Raw genomic sequence first — 24,374 nt, forward strand, 5'->3', positions numbered from 1 at the left:
CAAAAGTGCTATTAACCCAGCTCTTCTGTCAGCATTGCCAAAAGGCGGAAGAGATGCAATTCATAATTAGCAAAGCGTTGCCATTGAAACCCTGCAGTATGAGCCCAGTCCATTTGCCACTTGATGCCGCTCAGGCTCACGGAAAGGTAAGAAAGAGTCTTCCTGGCAAAGCTACTAGCAACTTGTCAAGATTTTGCTGACAGAGCCTGCCCTTACTAACCTGAAATGACATCAAGCCTCCTGCTTTCAAAGTTCCAGCCCCTGAACTTCAAGCTCCATGAAAATCTTCAGTGGCTGGTAGAGAACAGAAGACACAACATCAAACACAAAAGAAACCAGATGCACAGCTGGGACCCCACTTGCCTTATTTAAAAATTACATAGAAAGAGGCAATCCAGACTGTGCAAACACTGTCCACTCCCCAGGCAGCTGGACTGTAAAGGAACAGAGCATGGGGAGCATCACTTGCTGTTCAAAGGATCACCACCAAGGTGACATGGTATGGTATGCAGCAGCCCAAGCATGCCACACTTGACGTCTCCCAAATTACCAGGAGATATGCTAAGGACATTGAGTAGAGACTGCTTTTTTGGCTCCTCTGCTCACTGGCACAGATTTGGTTTACAAACTACAGTCCAGAACCAAGCAGCAACAGGAGATGACCCAATTTCTAACAGAAGGCAGGTAGGGCTGCTAAACCAGCAAGAGCTCCCAGGGGACAGAGACTGAGTGGAACTGTTGTGCCAAGGTAGGAACAGCTTTCCCATGGGAACGGAATGACAACTCTGCGCTTCTCATCTCCACCCCCTCCTGACTCAGCAATCGCACAAACAGACCACAGCTCTTCCTATAGTTAGTTCTCTTTATTAAGGCAGAATATAGTATAGATTTCAGTACAAGACTGACTGAGCTTAAGCTTTTTTGGGAACTGGGAGGAGAGACAATCCCCACCGCCACCTGTAAACATTTCTTCCTTTGGATGCACCCATGAGTGAGGTTACTAGCACTCAATGTTCTGGCTGCTGGAGGCAGCTGGTATCCTGCAATCATTTTGCATAAATGTGATTTCTGACAGTCATAGACACAACACTGTAGACTCCACATTCTCCAGTGCCAAGGCTTGCTACTCTGTATTCACCATAAATGCCCCCTGTGCAGTGAAAAATACGTTTGGTTCAGCTGTTCATCAGTAGAGCTTAATAATTCCCTATTATGGGTTACAAAACAGCCAGTTTCTGCTCTTTGGGCTGGATTCCCCAGGCACTGGCAGCAGGACACTTCACTTGGACTTCACCCATGTATAAAAGTTTAACCTGATTTAGGGTTAAAGTGCTCAGATTTACAACATCAGCAATAAAGTCCAAAGAGCCGCACTGTTAAGACATGTTGACTGAATTTGATCAGGCATTTCTGCTCATTCTCTGCACTCCTCAGTCTACATATAAGCAAGTTTTAAACAAACAAATGTGTATTTACAGTGCTAGACATTCAGATAGCCACCCAGTCCCATCTCTGACATGAGTCTGTGTATATATTTGTGTATATATCTAGTCTCAAAAAAAGTTCATTCCAGTGGCTTTCTGGGAGACTGCCAAGTGTGACTGCAAAGGGAAAAATAGGTGAGCTAATCACATTCCTATTTGTGAAAACAGAATTTCCTCCATCTAAATCAAAGGGAACTGTACCCAACGTGGCTGCAGTTACAGACACAGACGGCAGAGCCAGCCCAGCACTTCTAGCAAGTTATTACTTTTCTCAACTCAACAGCCAGCCAAGAGTTCTGGAGGATGTTTTGGCACCAGTTTTAGCTGAATCATCTAGTAATACAAGCCACGTCTGTTCCACACACATGATCTGGAAACCATCTTTTCTTTAGCAATTTCACAGGAGGAGAAGGTAAAATTGATAGCAGCTTGGCTGGTGGCCTTGAGTGCACAGCAAACCAAGGGAATCAGCTTTTCTAGTCCAGGCTGCAAAAGGGAAATCAATCCAGTTTATTCTCTATAACTCACTAAACCAGCTCAATTATTGCTAGAGACCGTGAGCAAACCCCTGCCAACCTCCTCAGCAAGGGAACTTCCAGAAACAAATAAGACAAACCTGAAGGACGATCAGCATGGATTTTTGCTGAGATGCAAAGAGAAGCAATCAAAAAAACCCAAGCAACTGGAACAGTCCAGTCAATGGCTAAAACAACCCAATGAAAATGGAAGGTAACAAAGTGGCAGAAGGAAAGGACTATTCAAACTGCGTCTGCTACTTATATCCCAAAAACATCTTCAAAGCAAAGATCACAGTTCTCCAATAACCTTTGCACAGACTTGAGTACTACAGGGCTCTGCGCCCAGCCAAGAACTCCTAGAGGTACCAGCAATATAACCCAAAAGCCTTTGTTTCTACATGAAATGCTACTTTAAGTATTACTGCTAACCATTAGCCTGATACTTGTGGGATGGCTTTGCTGGATGTGCATCAGATGAAAGACTACTGCTGGTTCAGTCCCTGCTAAGACCTCACCCAACAGTGTGGGTGCCGCTCACGGCTGAAGCAGCAGGAGCTACATGAAGATGTGTGTCAAGAGAATATTCTTCTGGGGCAGAAATCTTGGGTAGCAAAGCCAGCTACCATGTTGCCTCTTTTCTGGAGCCTGACATTTGGAAATCTGGCATGTACAATCTCACCTGTGGTAATCACAAGGCATATGCATCATTTAGTGTCTACAAGAAAAGATGAAGATGAAGGAACCTGAGCTCCTTGCGGAGTGCTCAGTACCACCAGGCAAAATACCCCATTTCGGATTAGTGACTGAGCTCTCAGCTCCTCAGAAGGCAGATTAAAACTCCTTGTTGCATTGGGACAGAAAGAAAAACAAAGAAAATATAAAGAGATTTAATAGTTTTGCTCACTCATGTCCTTAAAGAAAAGCTGCAAAGAGTTAAGTAGAGACTGACCATAACTTCAGTTTTGCCCTCATCAACCTTGGCTGCATTCTTTCAATACCAAGGAAGACAAGAGTTAGAAGAAAAATAAAGTGAGAACAGGCTGATAAGGGGATTTCGCAATGCCTGAAGCCAAGCACCGCTGTCTTATCCTGTCCTTGCAATGGGAAGTGAGAGATCTTTTCAGACAGAGCACCAGAAGTACAAAAGTGATGCGTCTAAGAGTATTTTAGGTTGCAAAGGCCACATCATGACCTGAATGATAAAAAATTCCCCCTTCTGTTTCTCTTGGGCACTAAAAACATCTAAGCAAGATTGCAAAAAAAAAAAAAAGAGTCAAACCTTCCATTTGCTTTCCTTCCCCCTCCTCAACCACCATTTCAGTCTCTGCTAGATCTGATCTTCCCTTGTGGCAAGTTAGCACAAAGAAAGTTTGGGTTTTTTTACTTATATAGTGCCAAGTTATAGAGAAAACTGAGGAAGCATGGACAGGAAACAACATGAGCTGTAAACTGCAGTGGACAGAGTAATAAAAATTACTTCAAGAACAGTCCTAAAAACAAAATGGGGGTGAGCAAACACCTTTCTAGGCTATTAACAGGACATACCACAACCGGTTTCATAGTTAAGCTGCAAATGAGACTCTATAGCACCATTTTCAAGCTCAGTTCAAGGCAACAAAGTTTCACATTAAGAAGATCATGGTGACTTGGTTAGGCCCTCTGTTGTGTGCCTTCTGAACTCTTTGCTGTGACATGCGGAGGCTTCAGTTTGTGTCCCTACTTGGAAAAGTGCACTTTATAAACCTACCAACCTGACAAGAAATGCAGGAACCATTGCTCCATTTACTACAGATCTTCCCTAGGAAGCACCTTCTTTATGTAATAGAAGGGCTAGAACTAATTTTATTTGCTCTTAAGAAAGTAAAACTAAAAATAAACCTCCCCAAAAGCCTCCAAGCTTACCCTCTCTCCAAGAACTAGGAATTTGTACAAAGCATACTTGACCTGACAAAAACACAGTTTATAAGAATGCTACACAGCATCAAAGAAAAGGTGAACGAAAAAACATTCTATATGCACATTATATGCCTTATGGTATAGCACTATGAACCACAGCCTGCTGTTGTTTTCATAACTCAGCTTGTATATTTGTATCTAACCAGTGTGCACCAATCAGCCCTCCTCTCCAAACAGCTAAATACAACAGTTATTTGTGACTAGAGACATTTTGTTTCAAAATAGCCCCATGTGAACTTTGCAACATTGAAGCAAAACATATTAGTTTGCTCCTGCTGGCCTAGGAGACAACCATTCCTAATTATTATAATTTTATTATTGCAAAGAAAAGAACTTTGTTTTTACAGAAAACAATCATCATGGAGTTGAACAGAGAGTGATCAAAATTACTTGGATGGATGGACGGATGGAGGAAAAGAGGGAGGGAGGATGGGACAAAGGGTGAAGCTTGAGTGCAAACCCAACCCTGCCTGTGAAATGGAAACAAGTGGCGCGTTTTCACCACAGGCTGAGGCTGGACAAGGAAATACACATCTCCTTGGTCTGTGCAGACAGATGCCACCAGGGAAGATGAAGTTCTCCCTGTGGGGCAGAACATGCTTGTGGTAGGTCAGTCTGGTGGCTCCGTCAGTTGTGAATGCACTTCAGTGTTCACACCACTTCGGTAGCAAAGCAGACTGCAGTCTAGGTTAGCACCGTGTGTACCTCTCATTTAGGAGTGCTTCTGGCAATTTTACAGGTAAGGAAAATATGGATACTGGGAAAAAAAAACAGATCATAAAAGACCACGACTGTTTAAATATGAAATAAAATGCAGCAAAGTGCACTCTGTAGCCACAGCAAGTCCCTTAGGAATCATGAGACACTTCCTGACAGATCGCTGGTAAGCATAGACTATTTCTCTCTCCCTTGAGCAGCTAACAGGATCCAGCCCTTCCCACCACTTAAAATTCAATACTGTAAGAGACTGCTGACTCCTCTGTGCATCGGAAGCAATGGGGGAAGCGAACAAAGCTGCTTTACTTTCCTCTAATCTTTCTCCCTTGTGTGCCTGCACCAGATGGTGCCGAGCTGCAGGTTGGAAGGAGATAATAAACCCAGAGGAAAAAAAAATTGTAATATTAGGTTATAAAACAGCTGACCTTCAAATATGACGCCAGCTCCTATTTAATTGATGGGACGGGTCCAGGCAGACATACGCACGCACACTGGGATATCCATATTCAGCACCTTCCTTTCTAATATGGGAAGAAGCCATACGGCAGCACCATTAAAATGGTCTGTTCAAACTTTACAGGTGTGAGAATAAGCGGAGAAAAAGTCTCCATTTATCCACTCTGTGAAAGAATTCTTGTGGAAAGTGGTTTTGCTTAAAGCCCTGGTCCAGTATCACTAGTCTCTATTGATGACAGCCTGTCTCTCTCACTGTAAGCAAAGTGAAATAATTCCAGAGTTGGAGAGCACAGACCTTCCAGAAGAGGAAAATTAACAAACACAAGATGGTTTTGAGCCTGTGGCTACTCTGGTCCAGAGCTTTGCTTCCAGCTGCCATAATTGTAAACACTGCTATGAACATAACATTGAGGACCAGGGATATCCTGTTCCAGCCAAGCATAAGCTCTGGAAAACTCTGCTGCAGCATACAGTAAAATTTTGCGGCCTTTTTTGTTATGCTCATCTCAAACATTTCCCACCAGCCTAGTGCTGGACGATGATTTTGTATGATGTCCAACTATGGGATAAAGAAAGCAAAACACACTTAATAGTATTCTTGCTGATGAAAAGGAAAGCCCTGTGCTATGTTGCTGTGAGGAAGATGGAGCAGTGTGAAAAGCACAGGCTGGAGAATGGGGAGCCCTGGGTAGCTCTCTGCTTCCCCACTAAACACATGCAACACAGAACAAGCCACCTCAGTCTCCTTGGCAAGGAAGTCATCTCCTGCCCACCTGCCACAGCTGTCTTTGCAAGTAGCTGAAAAGGGCTTTAGGACTATTAAGTGGCTTGAGAAACATTAGATTCTGTTTTAGTGCTTTTAGTGCTCTCCAGGCAAAGGTGACAGATAACAGCCTCAGCCATAAGACTGCACATCTCATGTCACACTTGAGGAAGCAGCCTACATCGTACACTGAGTCACAGGACTTCATGGCTATGTTTTGCCAGTCTCAAGGGAAATCTACACAGAGGCTCCCAGTAGCAAGGGACAAAGCCACATCAAGTGACAACACTGAACAGTTGAGTATTTATTAGACATGGACAAAAATAAAATAGCTTGCTGTAAGCAGCTCAGTGCTGAAACACTGAATTTCAGTTTTCTTACTGCTTCAGAGATGCTTTAATCAGAGAGGAACGAAGCCAAGAGCAGAGCCACTCAGTCACTGTGTCCCAGCAGAGTGTCTGCACCCAGACACCAATACAAACATCTCCAGTTCACACCACAGTCGTACCAGGTCTGCCTGGCTCTGCTCCCTAGAGCCAGAGAGATGCCTGGACATCGGCCAGCATACAGATCCCTCACCAAACCACTGCTTTCTTGTCCTGTGAACAGCCCTGTAACTTCTCGCCCTTCTCAGAAACCAAAGTTTGCCACAGGCTGCTGGCAGGGGAAAAGCCTTCCTAAGAACTCAGAAATTTTGCACAGTTCTTGGAACTGGGACAGTAATGATTTAACATCTACCATTAAAAGTAGTTTAAAATTTAATGGTCAGAGTATAATAAATCCTATCCAGACATTTTCAGCTTGCAAGCCAGGCCATCAGCAGCACAGAAATAGATTTGCTGCAAGGCAACCAGGAACGATTTTAAGTGTATTTTGTAGAGAACACAAGCCCTGCATTGTCTCAAATCACAGTTTTGTCCAGCACCTAGATGAGAACACACAGACTCAGGAAAGGAGGTACTCAAGCAATCAATATTTGCCAGTTAAAATAGATGGAACCAATCAACAAAGAGTAAGGCAGAACAATGCTGACCCATAGAGCAAAACCAGGGCATTACCCTCCTTGGTGCAGAACAAGACAGCAACAATCCTAAAAGTAACCCTGCATTTTCCTCCAGAATCACACCGGGTTTTCATTTGAGTCCAGGTTGCTTCTTATACTGCACTTAGCATCTCAAATACCTTGAATCACTGCCTAGTTATCAAATGTGGCACTGAACACCTGCATGTGTAAGATTTGGATGGGACTCCAAGATGCACTGTTGGGATCTTTCAGAGATGCTGTTCTGCCATGCTGAGGGCACAAACTGCATTGCCTGCCTTTGTCAGCAGGTTTTCAAAGCAAACAGAAGGACCTTTTACTGTCCACCAGAAGCAGAGACAGGGACTAGGGAGTGCATTCCTTCACTCCTTACCACACCTGCTAGAAAACAAACCCACAGACTCAGGCTGCCTTGCTGTGCAAGACATATACACAGCAAAGACACACAGGACAGAGCTGTAGACAAAGCCAAGCAGGCGATAGGGCCCATATGACCAGCTGAGTTCCCACATACCTCCCATGTGAGTCAACAGCAGACCTCCCACATCCACCAACAGGAACAATTCAAGTAGCTGGAGGCTAAAGCTGGGGTTGCTCTTACATGGAGAGGACATCAAAAGAGAGAGGTTTGCACCAGTGATACCAGCCCCATCCTCCCACAGACTTCCTCCTCTTGCCTCTTTAGATCAATTGCCCCTGTAATTTGGGGCAATACACCAGTAACTGCCACCTCTTTGGCAGCCCAGTCACTAACGTTTTAATGCCTTAAAATCAAAAGGACTGGGAGAGGGGATGGTGCAGGGAGAGGGCTGAAGCTGTGCTGTGCCAGGCATGGGAAGAGGCCTCTCTGCTGCTCTTTGATGTTGGCTCCTGCTGTTCTACTGGAACCTTACCCAGGAAAATAAATCTTTAGTTAAAGAAATCTGCAAACAACCACAATAGGGCTTTATCATGGCAATACCAACCCCACTACAGTTTCCAAAGCTCTTGGTTGAACAGAGGGTGAGCAGCAGCAACCCCACACCGTGCTGAAATCCACATTCCTAAAATTCCCCAAGGCATGCCGGCGTGCTCAGGGAAGGCGGCTTACAGACTTTGGGGTTATTAGCTTTGAGTTCAGATTCGGATGTGCCAAGGGACACAGTTTAGGGCATGGATACAGCTCGTTGTCTCTCCTGGGCTTTCATTTGAAAATCTTCCAAGTGTTCTCAGCGTTGCACCTTTAATGTCGTCTCTCTACCCACTATTGCACAAAGCAGTTTGTGCCTGTGTTCCTCCAGGTGTTACAGCCTGAGTAGGTGCTGTAAGGTTTCTGGGGCACGAGTGCAGGAGACCCACACTGAGCAGCCTCCTGGGAGGTCTTGTGAAAACAGTAGTTTCCCCTTAACCTCCCAATAACCACCACATCAGTGTGAGGGAGGAGGAGAGTGTTAATGCAGCAGGAATCAACAAGCCTGCTTGTTTCTTATTCCAAAGCGAACACAAAGGTGGGGTTTGTTCAGCTAGGCAGTACAGCCAAGCCTTGCAATGAAGGCAGGAAAAAATGTAGATATTTTTGATTTTGGTTTGGATTGAGGCCCCTGAAACACAGAGTATTTTATAAAGACAAGTAAAAAACTGGAAATGCAGAAGAAAAATACTTGTAAGTGCTCTACACCTGTCAAGTAACACGGCACTGCTAGAGACAAAGGGGACTGGGAGGAGGGGACTAAACAAGGAAAAAAATTCAATGCTTTAAGCTTATTTAGTCCTAACTTCACAACAGGAAGGAGCCACTAAACCTTCTCGAGTTTTGGAGCAGAAGAAAAATGGAAACAAACATTTGATTTGGGGGTATATTTTAGGAAAAAATAAGGCACACTACCCCTAAAAAAGAGGAGTTGAAATGTAGCAGGGAAGTCTGGACATAAAACAACACAATAAAAGAGTGAAAGAAGGCCTCTAAATTCCCTGTGCTTCCAGTACAGGAACACACGCAGCAATCGGAAAAAATGAACTGTGAAGGTAGAGAATAATTCCTATTATTTGCTAGAAGTTCTCTGACAAATCAGTTTGCTAGTCAAATCACACAATCCTTTTTTTAAGCTATTCATTTGTGGTGTTTAACAGGAACATTTTCAGCCGTAGACTCTGAGCTGAGTTTGCCAGCTACAGTGCTAATAATAAACTGATAAAATATCTTGCTCCTTCAGCTGGCTAGTTCCCTTAAAATGTCTTATGGCACAAGCCGATGTGCTGTTTGACCAGGAAATTAGTTGTCTTGGAGACATCTTCACATACAAGAGCAGCTCAGTCAGTCACTTTGAGTGACACCACCTAGCAATCTGCACATTAACTTCAAACAGAAAATGAGGATATCAAAGCCACTGAAAGAGAAATCATCACCTGCAAGAAACATGCTGTTCTTCTCCATGCAGTGCCAGCTGAAGGGAAAGCTGTAGCAAGATGAGAATTTTGATCTCAAAATGCACTGCTACCTCCCTGCGTAATTAGGTCCCTCAGAGGCTAATCGTGTTCCTATTCATACAACCATTTATACGAAAATTATAATCTATGCTGTTCTTTCAGAATCAGTTTCAGGTCAAACCTGCAGGCATCACTTCTGAAAAAGAAAGTTACCAAAAGGTTGAACAAAGAGGCGATCCAGAAGAGCTATCACCTCGCTATAACTAAACCTCACAGATTAGAAAGAGGTTTATAACTACAAAGCATGCGTGCAGTGGCACAGCACCAGGCATCAGTTTACAAAGACAATCAAATAGTTATTTCCAAGGTAAACCATTCAAACCAGGGTATTATATGATGATTAAAAAAAAAATAAAAATAAAAATGTTTATCTTCTAGTCACCCTAATAGGATACTAAAAAGAGATGCTATTCTTGCAAATAAAAGTAGAACCAACCCTGCCCAGCTCAAAGATACTGACAGAGATGTATCAAACTCCTCCTCACCAGCTCTACACACATACACAAAATGTCAAGGCAGACAGTGAGTGAAAAGCCAGACAAATTTGATTTCTGCCAATGCATGTATTACTCCATGTTTGCGATTCAGGATTGTGAACAATAGAACATAATGTCTTAATTGCCCTCAAAATACCTCTCTTACCTGGCAATAGGTCTTCTGTTGGGATTTCTCCTGCCCCAAAAGACAGATCAGTGCTCTAGCAGGTGCTGAATCTATAGAAACACGGAGCAAAGCCATCCACCAAGCATCCTCAGTTCTCTTCAGCACATGGTCTGATGATCCAGCATAGTTAGAACTGACAGATGTTTATTCCCCTCCCGAGCCCTGAGGTCCACTGGAGACGGTGTTCTCCCCAGGCCTTATGCAAGCACTTTAAGATGCTCTTAATGTGTCAACATCTTTGCTAACTCAATAGCTTCTGAAACCACAAATCTGTTAACTGTGGGTCTGCATATTTGCAGCACAGAACATACAGGCAAGACTCCTGCATATTTTTCTAAATAGCATCACATATGACTTGGGAGTAGTCCAATTCCTATGCAAACAGGGGTACACTCAAAGGCTTAAAAACTTCAGGGAGAAAGACACTGTCCCTGTATAGAACATTCCTGCCAACAACTCCAGTTAAGGGGAAAAAGAAAGCCTTGTACCCACTGTAATAAAAGGTTCCCTTGGGCAGCAAGAAGAGTAGCTTTGCACACAGAGTATTTGCATCTCAGCTGAATTAGTTAACATGTGTTGAACGCTCAGAAGATTGTGAAGTGGTATATAAACACTAAGGATTGTTATTTATTATTGTCTTGGTGCACAACAGCGGAAACTAGTGCCATTTACAGACGCGAATTAAGAACAACAGGAGGTCTATCAACATGCTGTGGGTCTGGGGATTTTGTTCATTTGTCTCCCCCACTCCTGTCTCCCTCAGACAGAAACCTTTTCTGTAGGACTCCTACAGTCCTTGCTGAGCAGGACTGGCCTTGGCTTGGTGAAGCCTGTCCTAGTGGAAGAGCTCTGCTGGGAGGCGATGAGCCCCCCACCTGCAAACCTCAGTTGTATCACTTCTCAGCAGCACTCTCCTGCACTCAGTCATCACTGCCCTTGAACAGCAAATATTTTCCACCTGTGTTATTTGTTTGGGGAAAAGTAAAACAGAAAATAGACTAACATAAACACACATACACATTTCAAGGTAAAGAAAGGGTTAGTTAAAAACGTTGGGACAGACATATACTAGCACAACAGAGTGATTCATAAACACAAGCGATGCCTTACAAGACTGGTCTCAGCATAAGAGCAGATTTTTAAACACCGATTTCTTTACCTGCATTGTTAAGAAGCAGCTTTGATACAAATATGATCCTAAGCTTCCTGTCTGCAGCCTGAGTCCAAGAGTGAGAGGGATTATCCAGTTTTTAAAGTAACTCAGGAGTGCCTTTTGTTTCCAGAACCATAATTTAGGTTTAAGAGGATCAAAATCACTTTTTTTAAACTTTGATTTTACAGACTAACTTGCAACTTAACTCTGCAGCTCTGATAATGTGCAAACAGTTTTGCTAAGTGCCTGCATAGAACATATGAATTCCTCCCAGGATAATTAAAATAATTGCACAGACATAGCCATTCTTTGATATTACAAGCCTGTGTCAAAGTAGTTATTTTCAATATAACACTGCTGCCTCAACAGCATGCTTTGCACATTCACAAAAAAAAATTGGAGGTACAGGATCAAGCTTTTACAGACAACTTAGCACATAAAACAAGCCTCTGACAGATGCCAAATCAAATTTTAATAGCTCCTTTTTCTCAATACTGCACTTGGATGTGCATTACAGCTTGCACACTGAAAAAAAATCTAGGCATTTAATTCAGAAGGTGCAGCTTGTTCAGAGACGTGCTGCACTTGCAGAGAGACTTGCATTCCTCTTATTTTCCTGATTGCATAGCATACGATTGCCCTACTGTCTATGAAATACAGACATTTCAGTAACTCAGGCTTTGAAGGCCTAGTATCAAGGGGCCAATATCAATACCTGATCTGCCATTCAGCACACTGTATGCAACTCTGAAAAGGCAAATTTCAAAGACAGAAGGCAACAGAGCCCCTGAAGTGTTGTTACAGTGACATTCCCACCTCTACTTGCAGAGCTGCAAATCGTTTTATGAACACCATTCAACCAAAAGTTTAAAATAAACAGCAATTCACTGTCCATGCTGGAACAGAAGCAAGCTCTGCTGGTTGTATCACAAGGAATAACCACTGGAGAGCAGCTGCACAGCTATCTCTGTGTACAGATCTGCATCCGTATGCAGGCTTCAGAATCATGCACAATAACAAAGAGCAGTGGGTTTAGGCACCACTGAATCAATATAACCACATCGCCCTTAATGCTAGAAAAGAAGAAGGGTTTTTTAGAAGGAGATTAGGGTATTTTCTCCCTCCTCCCAGGACAAGCCTTATTTCATTTGAATGCAGTCAGTTAGCTCCTTTGTTTGCACTCAACTCTAGATTCCTCAGTGCACCAGCCAATGTCGTACAATCACATTCAAGAGTGGCAATGTACAAAAAAAAGTTTACACAAATTGGTCACAAAGTACCTACAAGAGCTTGCAAGTTCCTACAGAATGTCCTCGAAAACAGGTTCCTGTCGCACTGAGCTAGGGACAGAGATTAGAGTTATCAGCTTTGACACTCAGCAGGAATGTGTCACAAAGGATTAAATCATTATGTCATGAAGTGTCACCAAACGCAGCTGTCCTGCTGTTCTACCACTAAGTTATACATTAATTAGTGAGGTACAAAACAAACATGAAATATCTTCAAGCATCTGCCTATGGATCAGGCCCAGCCAGAGCTATTAGCGTGAGATTCATTTCCAAGAGGAGTCACTCAAAGCATCAACAGCTCTTCAAGAGATCCATTAAAATGCAAAGAGTAGAAGTGCTAAAGGGAAAAGTGCAGAAGCTAACTACAGTGTTTGTCTTAGCATTTTTGATAGCTGCTTAATACAAGTCCTTCCTCCCAACCTCAGCACCTGATTTCCTAAACAAGGTCATCTATGTATCACTGAATAAAAACGTACTTCCTTGAGAGGTATGCAGCAGTGTCAAAAGACCCAACAACATGAACAGGACAGTTGGGATAAGATGTTTTAGAACAGGAAAAGCACATGGCCTAACAGTAAAGCAAGAACTGACTTTGTTATTTCTACATTCAGCTGCAAAAGTTCCCTGGCTGCTCAGCAGTTCTGGACGAAATGTTTTATGAACTCCTACTGTGTCAGTGAGTGGAAGAAATTCCACACAGTCTCACTACAAGCCACAGTAGAGAAGACCTACGCAGACAAACAACATCCCACACATAAACCTCCAGGTTTAATCTAAAACATGGCCTTAGAAAGGTGTCATTGGACAAAAAAAATACATACTCTGTGCCAATTCCTTATGGCTATCCCAGCAGGATTTCTACTTTTGGCCATGTTTTGTATTTTTCTTTTGCTTTCTGTCCCAAACTGCTGCCTTCTACTGCTTGTCATTGCCTGACTCTGCCAAATTATATCAGCATGCACACTGTGGCCAGGAAGCAATATTTAAACAACTTTGTTCCAATTTTACTTTGGGATCCCTTCAGTATAAAATAAGATTACTTGCTAGAACTGCCTAACTAGGTCAGGTTATAATCTCTCTCTCAGAGGCTGAACTGTGCTTGGATCTCAACACCACTAGACTGACACCCAGTGACACAGCAACTATTTGCCTTTACTATCTAAATACTTTTCGAGGCTAGACTCTCAAAACCAGACTCCCTTTTCCAGATTCAGTCTCCGAGGGTTGCTGTATTAAACAATCCTACCATGAAAACAGCACCACCACCATATTCCCCTATGCTGGTACCATCCCACCTCTCACAGACTGCTGAAGCACAGGAGACAAGGAAGGCTTCTGGCAGTACCAGCATCCCACTACAGATCATCATATTCAGAAACTTGTGCAGCTCTGTGTAAATTTGGGGGCAGCTCAGAATAGAACATAGGTCTAGGGTGTCCTGACTCAGTGTTTTACCTACAGAGTAGGGTGAAACGGATGACATCCACCTCTTAATTCTACAAGCCAAAGCCATCCAGTACTGTGCAAACTTCTGCCCACAGCCCTAAACATGAGTGGGTGGAAGTAGCTACCGCTGCTGTTTCAAATACACAGATATAATGAACCTGAAAGTAATTAATCTCCCCCACTCAGTGGTATGCAAATTGTACTTTCAACACCAGCATGCTCGTAACAAAATGCATTAACAACCTTCTAATTAAATGTTTTAAATTAGATTAAAATCATGCTGTTTGACAGAGGAAATATAATGCATTAACAGGATTGCTGTAACTTCCTTAGCATCAAGTGTTTCTTAAAAGCTCAAAAGACCAATATTTTAGGGAGAAAGGTCTGTCTTCCTCAATCTGAATGCTACAGCACATGTTGATTCCCTTATAACCATAAAGTCACTGAAACGGTGCTTTGAAAGAACTGCAGAAAGTTTACGTAATGCAGAAGTACACGATTCAAGGACCTGTCAAGTTGGCTCAAGTAATAAGGTGCAGATTAATCCACTCAGTCCACGACAATTGCTATTTGCAGTAAACAGGAATGCAACAGAATGGCAGAAATGAAAGCAAACAGTGGAGGTCTCTATTAAAGAGAGCAAAATCCATAGCAGCTACTGTCAATTGGAACATCAGCTACTGCTGAAAGATTTATTTTGAATGTCTCATAAGCTGCCTTCCAGTTGCATTAGCAAAAAAAGAAGCCAACCCTCATATTTTTGCTAGTCAGACAGTAAGACAGGTTTGTGCTAACAGAAATCATAAGCCTTCACTGGATACAAAATCCACAGTTAGGATGGGAAACTTATGAAGTGTGGTTGCAAGTTCCAAAAAAGCTACAGTTCAGTCTCCTGAACTCACATATGCTACTAGTGATCAGAACAATACTTGTGCAGATAACTTGAGACACCCAACTGAAGGTCATTTTTCAGCTCTCTCGTTGCTTGCTCCCATGCAGGCACACTCCTCTCAATAATGGAAAGTTCTGTGAGTACAACATTCAAAGTTGCCTCTTGCTTTAGCTCTCATGATGGGTCCTCTGCTTCTCCCAGTCAAAAAGCAGGGCAGATACCTTTCCTTGCTTCCTCAGAACTCCATCTATGCTACTGCTTGTTTTATACTACAAAGACAGACAAACTAAAGAATGTCTGAATGTAATATAGTACGTTGCCCAGACAAATGGACTGCTTCTTCAAGGAATTTTATCTCCTTGTTCAGACAATAGCTGAGAAAGCTACTAATGAGCACAATTAATTATTTGCTTTTTGATATGGAACTTAACCTATCCCAGCTGTAAGTTACTACAGGAAAACCTGGCTCAAGAGGTACCTCACCGTACATAATGCATTCTATCCTTAAGCCTCTGTTTTCATAGGAAATGAGCTACATCTTGCTTCTTCTCAAGTTAGTTTCATACACTAACATCACCCAGCCACGGGTAATAGACTCAATGGTGGGTCATTTTTCTTAGACTCAAAGAGAGTTGAAAGGTCTATGCCAGAGCCACTACCTGCAGCTGCCACTACAGGGTCTCACACAGACATGCCTGGAGGTAGAGTTGTCATCTCAACCACTTCACAGCATCGTGCTGAAGCAGCCCTGGCAACTGAAGCCCCCATGACTGGAGGCGAGAGCTAATCTCTTGGCATAAACCACATTTCTTCCTGACACCTTCTCACTTAGCCCATTTTGAAGAGTACAAAGAGCTAGGGTCTGACCTGGACAGAGGAGGGAACACAGGGAAGGGTTTAAGAGATGTGCCCATTAAAACCATCTTCACAGGAAAAGGACTGGGACATGCACACAATCAGTGTAAATGTCAAGGCCCAGGAAAGGATGCAAAAATTTTAGCTGTACAGAAGATGGTTAAAGCCAGCAGGAACCTGGCAATTGTAAAATTAAAATCAAGAAAGGCAATCCCAGATATCCAAAAAACTTGCACAGCTTAGAGATTCCCTTTGAGAAGTCCAGGCAGGACTACTACACTACATCCTGGGCCTCCTCTAGACTGGAGTCTGCCTATGGGCTGCTCTGGGTCTCCGAGTACACATCCGTCTCACAAATTACACAAGCTATAATAAAACATGTCCTCCAGCCTTCCTGAGCAATGTTGTGTTTGCCTTTAATTTAGCTTCCCTTAGAAAAATAACCAGCTGCCAATAAGAAAGTTGAACAACTGGTTCCTGACTAGAATTGCTCCCAATGTTTTAGCATTCGTGCAAAGTCACGTGGAAGAAAAAAAGAAAAGTCAAAAACGCAACAACTCGCGTTTCCTGGTTACCATCCTCCACTGTAATTATAAAATTGCCCTTAAAACATAATTGCATAATTGGGCTTGGCAAGTATTCACCCAAATCTTTTACAAATATTTCCACAGACTGAAGGAACAGGCAGCGGGCAGTCTGACAAGCCTGCCATGAGAATTTGTGCCCTTAGGACATGTTCCTAGCTATTACACTAAATACTTTGCATCACAGCCTACTGTTTCAAAACAGCAGTTGAGCAAGCAAAGTATCAGCATCTTAAAACCAACTGAGAGAAAGATTTCCAAGCTATTTTCATTGCACACATGGAGCAGCAACAGCTTTGAACAAAGAGAGGAGGTTTCGATCCTTTTCAACTGGTTACACAGAACGAAATCCCAGTTAGGTGAAATTGCTTGACTTCTGGTAGTTATAACCAAATAGAAGGAACCAGTCAGTGCCTTGCATAGGGTTACTTTACCAGCATAGCACCCTATCCCTTGAGAAAAAAACCCCAAAACACAAAACCCCCACAACCTCAAATGCAAATAGAGAAATATGCAGCCTGCAGGAAGAGGAAACCCAACAGAAGCCAGAAATGAAATCTGCAATACAGTAAGGTTGTTTTTAACAGCTGTGCATTATGCATTCAGCAGCACAGGGAATGCCAGCAGGGAGCCTTTATTAACATAGGCCTCAGAGTACAGTGTGCTCCTATCATGATTGGCCTCTCTTGAGAAAAGGTGCACACACACAAAAGACTTAACCCTAGAGAGATCACTCCAATCCTGTTGCTATTTCATCAGCTTGACACCACAACAGAAACAGGAGAATATCCATGATGTATCACAGACAAACAGGTAACACTTCCAACAATGCCTGAAATCCCATCTACAATAGGTTTCATCAGCAAGTTATGCGAGGTGAGGAAAGGGAGAAAAAGTGCTTCACAAACCCACACAACGGAGTCACACTACCAAGGCTGTTCTGCTATACAGACCTCAGGTACAGGGGAGGACCATAAAATGCATCTCCTGTAGAAGATGCTAATCAAAGCAAGCTGTTGTCAGGACATCTGTGGTCTCAGCACAGCAATCTGCACCTCCACTGCACATATTTTAGGAGCCTGTCAGTCCAAGAAATAGCTGGAAGCCCTGCTACAGATGCAGGGGCTCAGCAGGGCAACTCATTCCATTTGGGAAGCTGGTACTGGCATCAGAAACCTTTTGCTCATGCCAGCTCTGTCTCCACTATGAGACTTGCCTCTATCACAAACACTTGTTTGCACACCCAGGCCAACACCAAGGAAAAAGGAAATGCTCTCAGAACAGGCTCACCACCTCTCCTGTATCAGGCGCTGATACAAGCTCTCCAGAAGTCTTGTCAACAGCTCTAAGTAGCAGCTCGCTGCAAATCCTCTGTGGCCTGTCCTGGTGGGCAGCTCCAGTCCTCTCCCACAGAAGTGAGATGCAAGCACTGAAGTGACAAAAACATACACTAGGGGCATTAAAAAAAAGGCTACTTTAGCATCAATCTTAACCAGTCCTTCCCCTGATTAAGGACAGGAGCGAGGGCAATGAGAGAAAAGAGAATGCCATGAAATGGCCTGAGCATCACTCTTCTGACTCGACAGAGAAGAAAAAGAATTTCATGACAGAAAAGGGAAACAAAATACCAACCTGAGGAGCTTGAAAACTGCTCTAGATGACAGAACACCAGTGTGTGTCTGGAGCAGAGGAAACAGCTTTGTATCATCTGTATTTATTCATACCTCCTTGCTCTTTTATTTTCTTCCCTTCTTGTTAAAAAGTAAAACACAGGAATCAGTTTACCTAACAACATGATCTGGTTTGAGGCAGCAATAGCACTAGAAATTTCAAGGGGCTGTTTAATATGCAATGTTCTAGTTCCCAAGAGCATAATATATGGGCTTTTTTAAGCTTAGCACATCTGCGCATTGCAACACCTTTTTATTTAGGTGCTGAACAGAAAGAGACAGGTTGTGTTCATTAAAGAAGTTTCTTGGAGGTACTTGTACTGCACAAACAACACTCTCCAGGCCAGGTGTCCCTAAAAGGTTTTTTAATATGAGTGCTACACACCTCTCGTCGCAATAGCAAGCCCTTTAAAAATCAAAATATCATTGACTGCAATAGCATCACTTGATAAAAATACTCCTTTATCACTCTATAAGCACAAAAAACACCCTCAAAACTGAGTCACAGGGAGAGTAAGTAATTAGCTCCTTTCACAACTGGCAGGCAGAGACTTGGTCTCAGTCACTCCCAGCCAGCCTGCTGCCCAGAACACAGACTGTCTTTCCTCAACATGTTTTCTTGATTAATACAACCTTTCCTTCCTTTGAGACTCAGAACACCTCTGTCAAAAAGACAAGTAATGATCAGGCACAGCTCAGTGTACCAGAAGTTATCCAGCAAAGGCACCAAAAGACATCGGTTGTTTCAGTGTAAGGTGCTGGTGAGACCATATGGTCTTTGTGACTATGAACAGGATGCCCAGAAATTGCCCACATTCAGAAAATACTTCCTCCATCAGATAGGCAGGTCATTTACAGTCCTATTCTAATGCTTGGGGGGCAAGATTTTGGAGAAGCAGTACCTCTCCCTAATTTTATCACAGCCCAACTCTTACGATCTCCCAGAATTCAGTTGCTAATAGCAAGGGCAAGACAACACAGACATAAAAGAGTTAATATAAAGATCTGACCTAGAGGGCAAGCCATGCAGAGTACAAACATCTGAGAATCCACAGTCTCTTTGCCTATCATTCATCCACGAATTACACACCAATGTAATTAAATCAGGAAAGCTACGTTTAATTTTCCTATCATCACCCGATGAGATAAGAGCAGTACGTATGGGAGGGAGCAGGCACAGGGGAAAGAGCTATTTATTAATAAGTTAAATCCTTTTAGATTTAAGAGCGTCTCTGGCTAAGAAGGGTCTGATCCACAAACAACTTCTGTGTCTAATGAAGACAAATTAGACATCCCATCTCCACTTCTGTCCTGGGCTTGGTCCTTAAGGCTCGTCTTATTTTTTTTTCCATTCAGAAAAATGTGAGGTATGACTTAAACAGAATTATAGCTTTTGTTTAAACCTTTGTTTTAGTCTATACATTTAAAACCCAAGAACACCCATCTCCCAGCCATTATACTAACAAAGACAGCCACGTTAATTTACCTTATTTCTAAACAGCCTGAGGCTCACTGTTTTCACAAACAGCAAGGCAGCAGGATGCATTTGCAAATGTACAACAACACACTACAGCCCATTCTTCCTTCTTTCTTCTATTGCCTTCTCCCGCATGAGGCAGGAAGAAATGCTGTGGTCTCTGTCCCCTGCAAAGACTAGTTAGTAGTAATGCTTAAGCAGGATCATTTAAAGCTTTCTGTACTTGCCAGCCACACACCCAGAACCGCTGCTCTGGCTTTTTTCTCTCCACACTTCTTCACTTCATCCCACCCAGCCCTGCTTCCTCAGCCAGTTATTTAAATGTATCGGATCATAACAGTGAATGACTTCCGCAGGATCAGGTTTTCAATAACAAAAATCCTACAGGTTTTGATGCAAGCATGCCTTCACCACATCATTTTTTTTAAACAGGAAGGAACAAAAATATTTATAACAGCAACTATAAATATACATGCTACTGACTTTTCAACTTGTTATCCTTCTTCTCAAGCTAAATTTAGTCTGCTATATCCTGTAAAGGCTTTGGTGAAAAAGCAATACACACACAAAACTGTGCAAATCCCACAGCAGTCAATTATGCTTTTCCAGGTACCTTACAAGATAACCAGCTGGACAGGTAGATGCTCATTTAGTGAGTTCATGTGTACATGGCTATAGAAGAAGTGATCTATTATTGTGACTACCCTCTATACAGAAAATATTATTGCAACAGGATAGCTCTGCGTTTCTGAATGAGGAAAGCGGTGTAGGTTATTTACAGTGTACATGTAGACCACACATTTGGTTTGTGCCAAATAAGCTTTGAGTGTGTATGCGCACCTCTGAGATCCAAAGAACCATTCACTGGCCACACCTGCTGTTTACTCATGTTCTCATTTTATATGCAAAAATATTTGAGATATTGAATCAAACCTGAATGACTGTTTCCAAGGTCCAACCTGCATGTTAAAGAGCATCCTTTCGTATCCCGAAGGCTCCCATTCGTGTGAGTGATTTCTTAGTCAAAACAAGGTAAATATTTATGAGGAACTGACTACCTAGAGAATCAGAGTTGTTAGTCATTCCACTAGCAATCTTAAGAAGCCTTAGTCATGCCAAAGCCCAGGTGATTTCTGCAAGTGCCAACACCTTCCACCCTGGTTTAAGGACCCTTGCCCGTGATTCAAAGTTTCACGCAAATGAGGACTCCCCCACCACAACCTGACTTGCTCCGCTCGCAGCAAGTTTTGCAACCTAAGCAAGAAACGCAGTTCAGAGGATGCTCCTGTACAAGCAACCAGCCAGTCTAATAACCAAAATAAGCGGTCTAGAAAAAAAAAAATACCCGTCTCCTACAACCTTGATAGTTGGGGGCAAAAACAATAAAGGGCCGGGCTCGCCGTGTTTCTCGGGTACCGGCCAGCTCTGCGACCCAGCCTTTCCTCTGTGCTTATAAATACATCGCTGCTGAAGGCGAGGTGGACAGGGTAGGAAAAAATAGTTTCCTGGGGCTGAGACCTGCCCTGTGGCCGAGAAGCCCCAGCCCGGTGCGGGGAAAGGGTCCGCCGGCACCGCAGCCCTGCCCCGGGGTCCCCGGCCGGCCCCGCCGTTTCTCCCGCCCCACACGGTCCTTGCCCTACCCAGCATGGAGAAGATGAAGTCCTTCGCCGTGTGGATTTCTAGGGCTCTCTGGTCGTCGTACTCCCTCTGGTCGTGTTTGGTGAATTCCTGGATGAGTTTATTCAATTCCTCCACCCTGGCTCCCGATCGGAAATCCAGCTCCGGGAAGGGAGGCTTGCTGGTGGTGCCGGCGGACCCTGCCTTGCTGGCGAGAGGCGCCGCCATCTTCATGCAAAGAAAAAAAAAAAAAAAAAAGGGAAAGAAAGGGAGAGAAAGGAAAAGAAAAGAAAAAAAGGAGGGGTTTGCAATGTTGCAAAGGAAGAATGCCAGCGGCGCCGCAGCGCAGCGGCCAGCCCGGGCGCGGGGCTGCCTGCGCGGCGCGGAGCGGGGCCCGGGAGGCGCGGAGCGGCGCCGGCCGCCGCGATCAACAAGCGGCCGCACTGGCTGAGCCCCCGCCCGCGCCGCGCCCGCCCGCGGCACCGCGGAGCCGCCCGCCGCGCTGGGGGGCCGGGCCGGAGCCGAGCGGGGCGGGGGCCGCCTGCTGCCGGGGCTGCGGGGGGCGGGGGGGCTCGGTGCTGGGCCGGCGTCACGGCAGGCGGGTGCGGAGGCTGCAGCCAGACCTCTGGCTGGGGATATTTTTTTTTTTTTTTAATTTAATTTTAGACTTCAGCAAAAGCCGTGTCCTGCAAGCGGATTAATAACCGGCTGGGAACTCTGCTCTTCCCACATGTTCCCGAGGCATTCTGCGTTTATTCCTTTTTTGCTCCATAAGGCATCCTGAAGATTGTTTTATATATTTAGGAATTAATTTTAATCGTGTGTTTTAGAAGCGATGACCAAGATAGAGTATCCCCACTGCTGCACTTGAGACCAACCCCGCCTAGGAGCTCCTGGGAGCTACATAGACAAAGGGTAGGGTGGGGAAATGGGATCTCGGAAGACTTGCCTGAGGTCAAGCAGCCTGTGGCAAGAAGCCGGGACTTCTAATCTCCATCCATTCCCCCACCGTCAAGACTACATGCTTTTCTTCTGTTTGTATTTTTTATGCCTTATAACTTTTCAATTTGCAGGGTTTTTCTCCCTTTAGCCTGATCTTCTGTGCCTTATCCCATCATTGAACAGTTACAGCACAATCTATTATTTACCTTTGGGCATCCACTGGAAGAACTGTCTGTCTTCCTGCCCAGGGAGTGTACAAATACATCATGTTAGCCTTTTACAGGGCATTTCAGATACTGTGGCATTGATGCAACTGCTTGGATATGTATTATCCCCTCAAGATTTTTGGCAGGAAACAAAGCTTTCAGCTCAGTCCCAGACTATGGTAAAATATGTCTACCAAAATTAGACATTTAGAGAAAAAAAACAGGAAGATGGAACTGAGCTCACTGTGAAGAGGCTACAGGCTGGTTTCTCTGCTGTGTAATAAACACAGATGCTAGTGTTTAGACCTGAACTCAGGAATGTGGCATGAAACCTCTGGACCACTAATCTTGATCAAAAATGGGTGTTCAGCACCTCTTGCAGTGGGACCTTATCTGAAATTAGAATGGAAAATCAAAGGTAGGTTTGGACCCTGTGACAGAAACCGCAGCCTATTCAAAGGAGAACGGGTGATGCCTCTGGCTTTGTCCTGTAACAACTCACACAACCTCTGAGGGCACTGATATGCTCATTATCTAAGAAATGATGTCCCAAAGGTAAAAGTAGGAATGTGTGTGTGTGCATGCACATGCCCTCTGCTGGGTACACAGACCCTGCTGTGTTCAATAATACTGTTCACAGCCGACTCTGATACACATCAGCTTCATTCTCCATCTGAACATTGGTGATCATCTGCATTGTCACATGAACCTCTCACCAGCACCATGTTTGACTTTGACCAAGCACCTTTCCTTCATTTCCCTCCCCAGCAAAGCCTACAAATAAAAAGAATTCACTGATAAGGTTAACATAATACAGGATCTGACTTGTAGAAGAGCAGTCAGCAGTGTTCGGTGTTGCTGGCCTGCCCAGCAGAATTAGTTCTGCTAACCCGGCTCAGCCCGTGGGCTCCCACCCTGGCCTGCTGTGATCACCTCTCACCTCCTGCCCCTCGCAGGGCTTGGGAGCCCTGTTGCTGTTTCCCCACAGTGTGTTTTCGTCTGGGGTGACAATCTCGTACAGGCGGACAGCTCCCTCTTGTGATAACACCACATCCACAGCTGAACTCTACACCACTTCAAGACCTTCTGTTTCGCACTGCCCATCTCTGAACATCTGTAAGACCCGTGTCCCTGCCATAACCATTTCTAGTTGTGTGGGCATCCTTGTTCCCGTTCTGTGTGGTGCAAATTGCTAGCAGCTATGATGTGTGCCCCACTAGCACCCCTTGTTAAAGTAGCTGGATCTTTTGACATGAGCTACATTGTTCATCCCCAACATTCTTGCCTCATCTTTTTCAACCTGAGGTTCTCCATAGGCTTCATGCACTGAGTAGCTTTCTTTCCTAAGTATATCTTAATCTGCTGCATCATATTTCAAGACTGGGACTTCCAGTAGTTCCTTCAGGAGCATTTTGTCTCAAATTCTGGCTTTCCATGAGTCTCCAAATGGTCACACTGACTCTCCACTCACATCAATCACAGACTTCCATTATCCTTTTTCCCCTCTCTTCATTTGAAATGTTTGAAACACATTCAGTAACAGCTTCATTGCTAGCTTTGATTGCCTGAATTCACCACACACCTATTGGAAACATAAAGTGCTTCAGAGACAGCTAATGCCAGAAGCAACAGAGATTTCAGTTTGATTGCCTTTCTTAATGGCACCTCTGCTTGAAGTTTTACTCTCCTTCATATCTGCAGAAAGATTCTGTTAGATCAGGGTGTTAAGGGCTCCATACTTCTTGCTCATCTGGAGTTTGTTATATTCCTGGCACCATGCATTATTCAGAAATTGTTCAGACCCAAAGATTGTGCTTCATTTATGGTCTGAGCTCAAATGAACATTGTTCACCAAGAGCAGCATCGAGCAAGTGGTTTAAATTTTCTTCAAGAGTCTCTGACAGGTGCCTTAACTCCCACCCCAGCACTGAGAAATTCTCCTTCATGAAAAGCAGTTGCACTTGCAAAAGAAGGAGCTTTTTTACAACCTTCTCTGGAAACCTTTGAATGGGCTTGGGTCCCTCAGTGACAAGTGCAATCTGTTGCACTGTCATATGCTTGTTAATACCCTTGAAACTGCATCAGCTTGCAATTTTACCTCATCACATCAGTGCAATTTAAGATCTCTGAATAAATACACAGTTAATTCAAGTCCTACGTAAATCAAGCACGGGGGAT

General features: G+C 43.8%; 1 protein-coding gene across 1 annotated transcript in view; it reads right to left on the minus strand.

Moving 5' to 3' along the window:
- MB21D2 (Mab-21 domain containing 2) overlaps positions 1-21,927 on the minus strand; it is a gene marked incomplete at its 3' end in the record, with an annotated part of 57,008 nt that extends 35,081 nt beyond the window's left edge. The window contains exon 1 of the mRNA XM_080350074.1: positions 21,072-21,927. Coding sequence (XP_080206200.1) covers positions 21,072-21,282 — 211 coding nt within the window. The 5' untranslated portion in view covers positions 21,283-21,927. The remainder of the gene's footprint in view (positions 1-21,071) is intronic.
- Positions 21,928-24,374: the final 2,447 nt, after the last annotated feature.

This window comes from Nesoenas mayeri, assembly GCF_963082525.1.
Source record: "Nesoenas mayeri genome assembly, chromosome: 9".
NCBI classification, from domain to species: Eukaryota; Metazoa; Chordata; class Aves; order Columbiformes; family Columbidae; genus Nesoenas; species Nesoenas mayeri.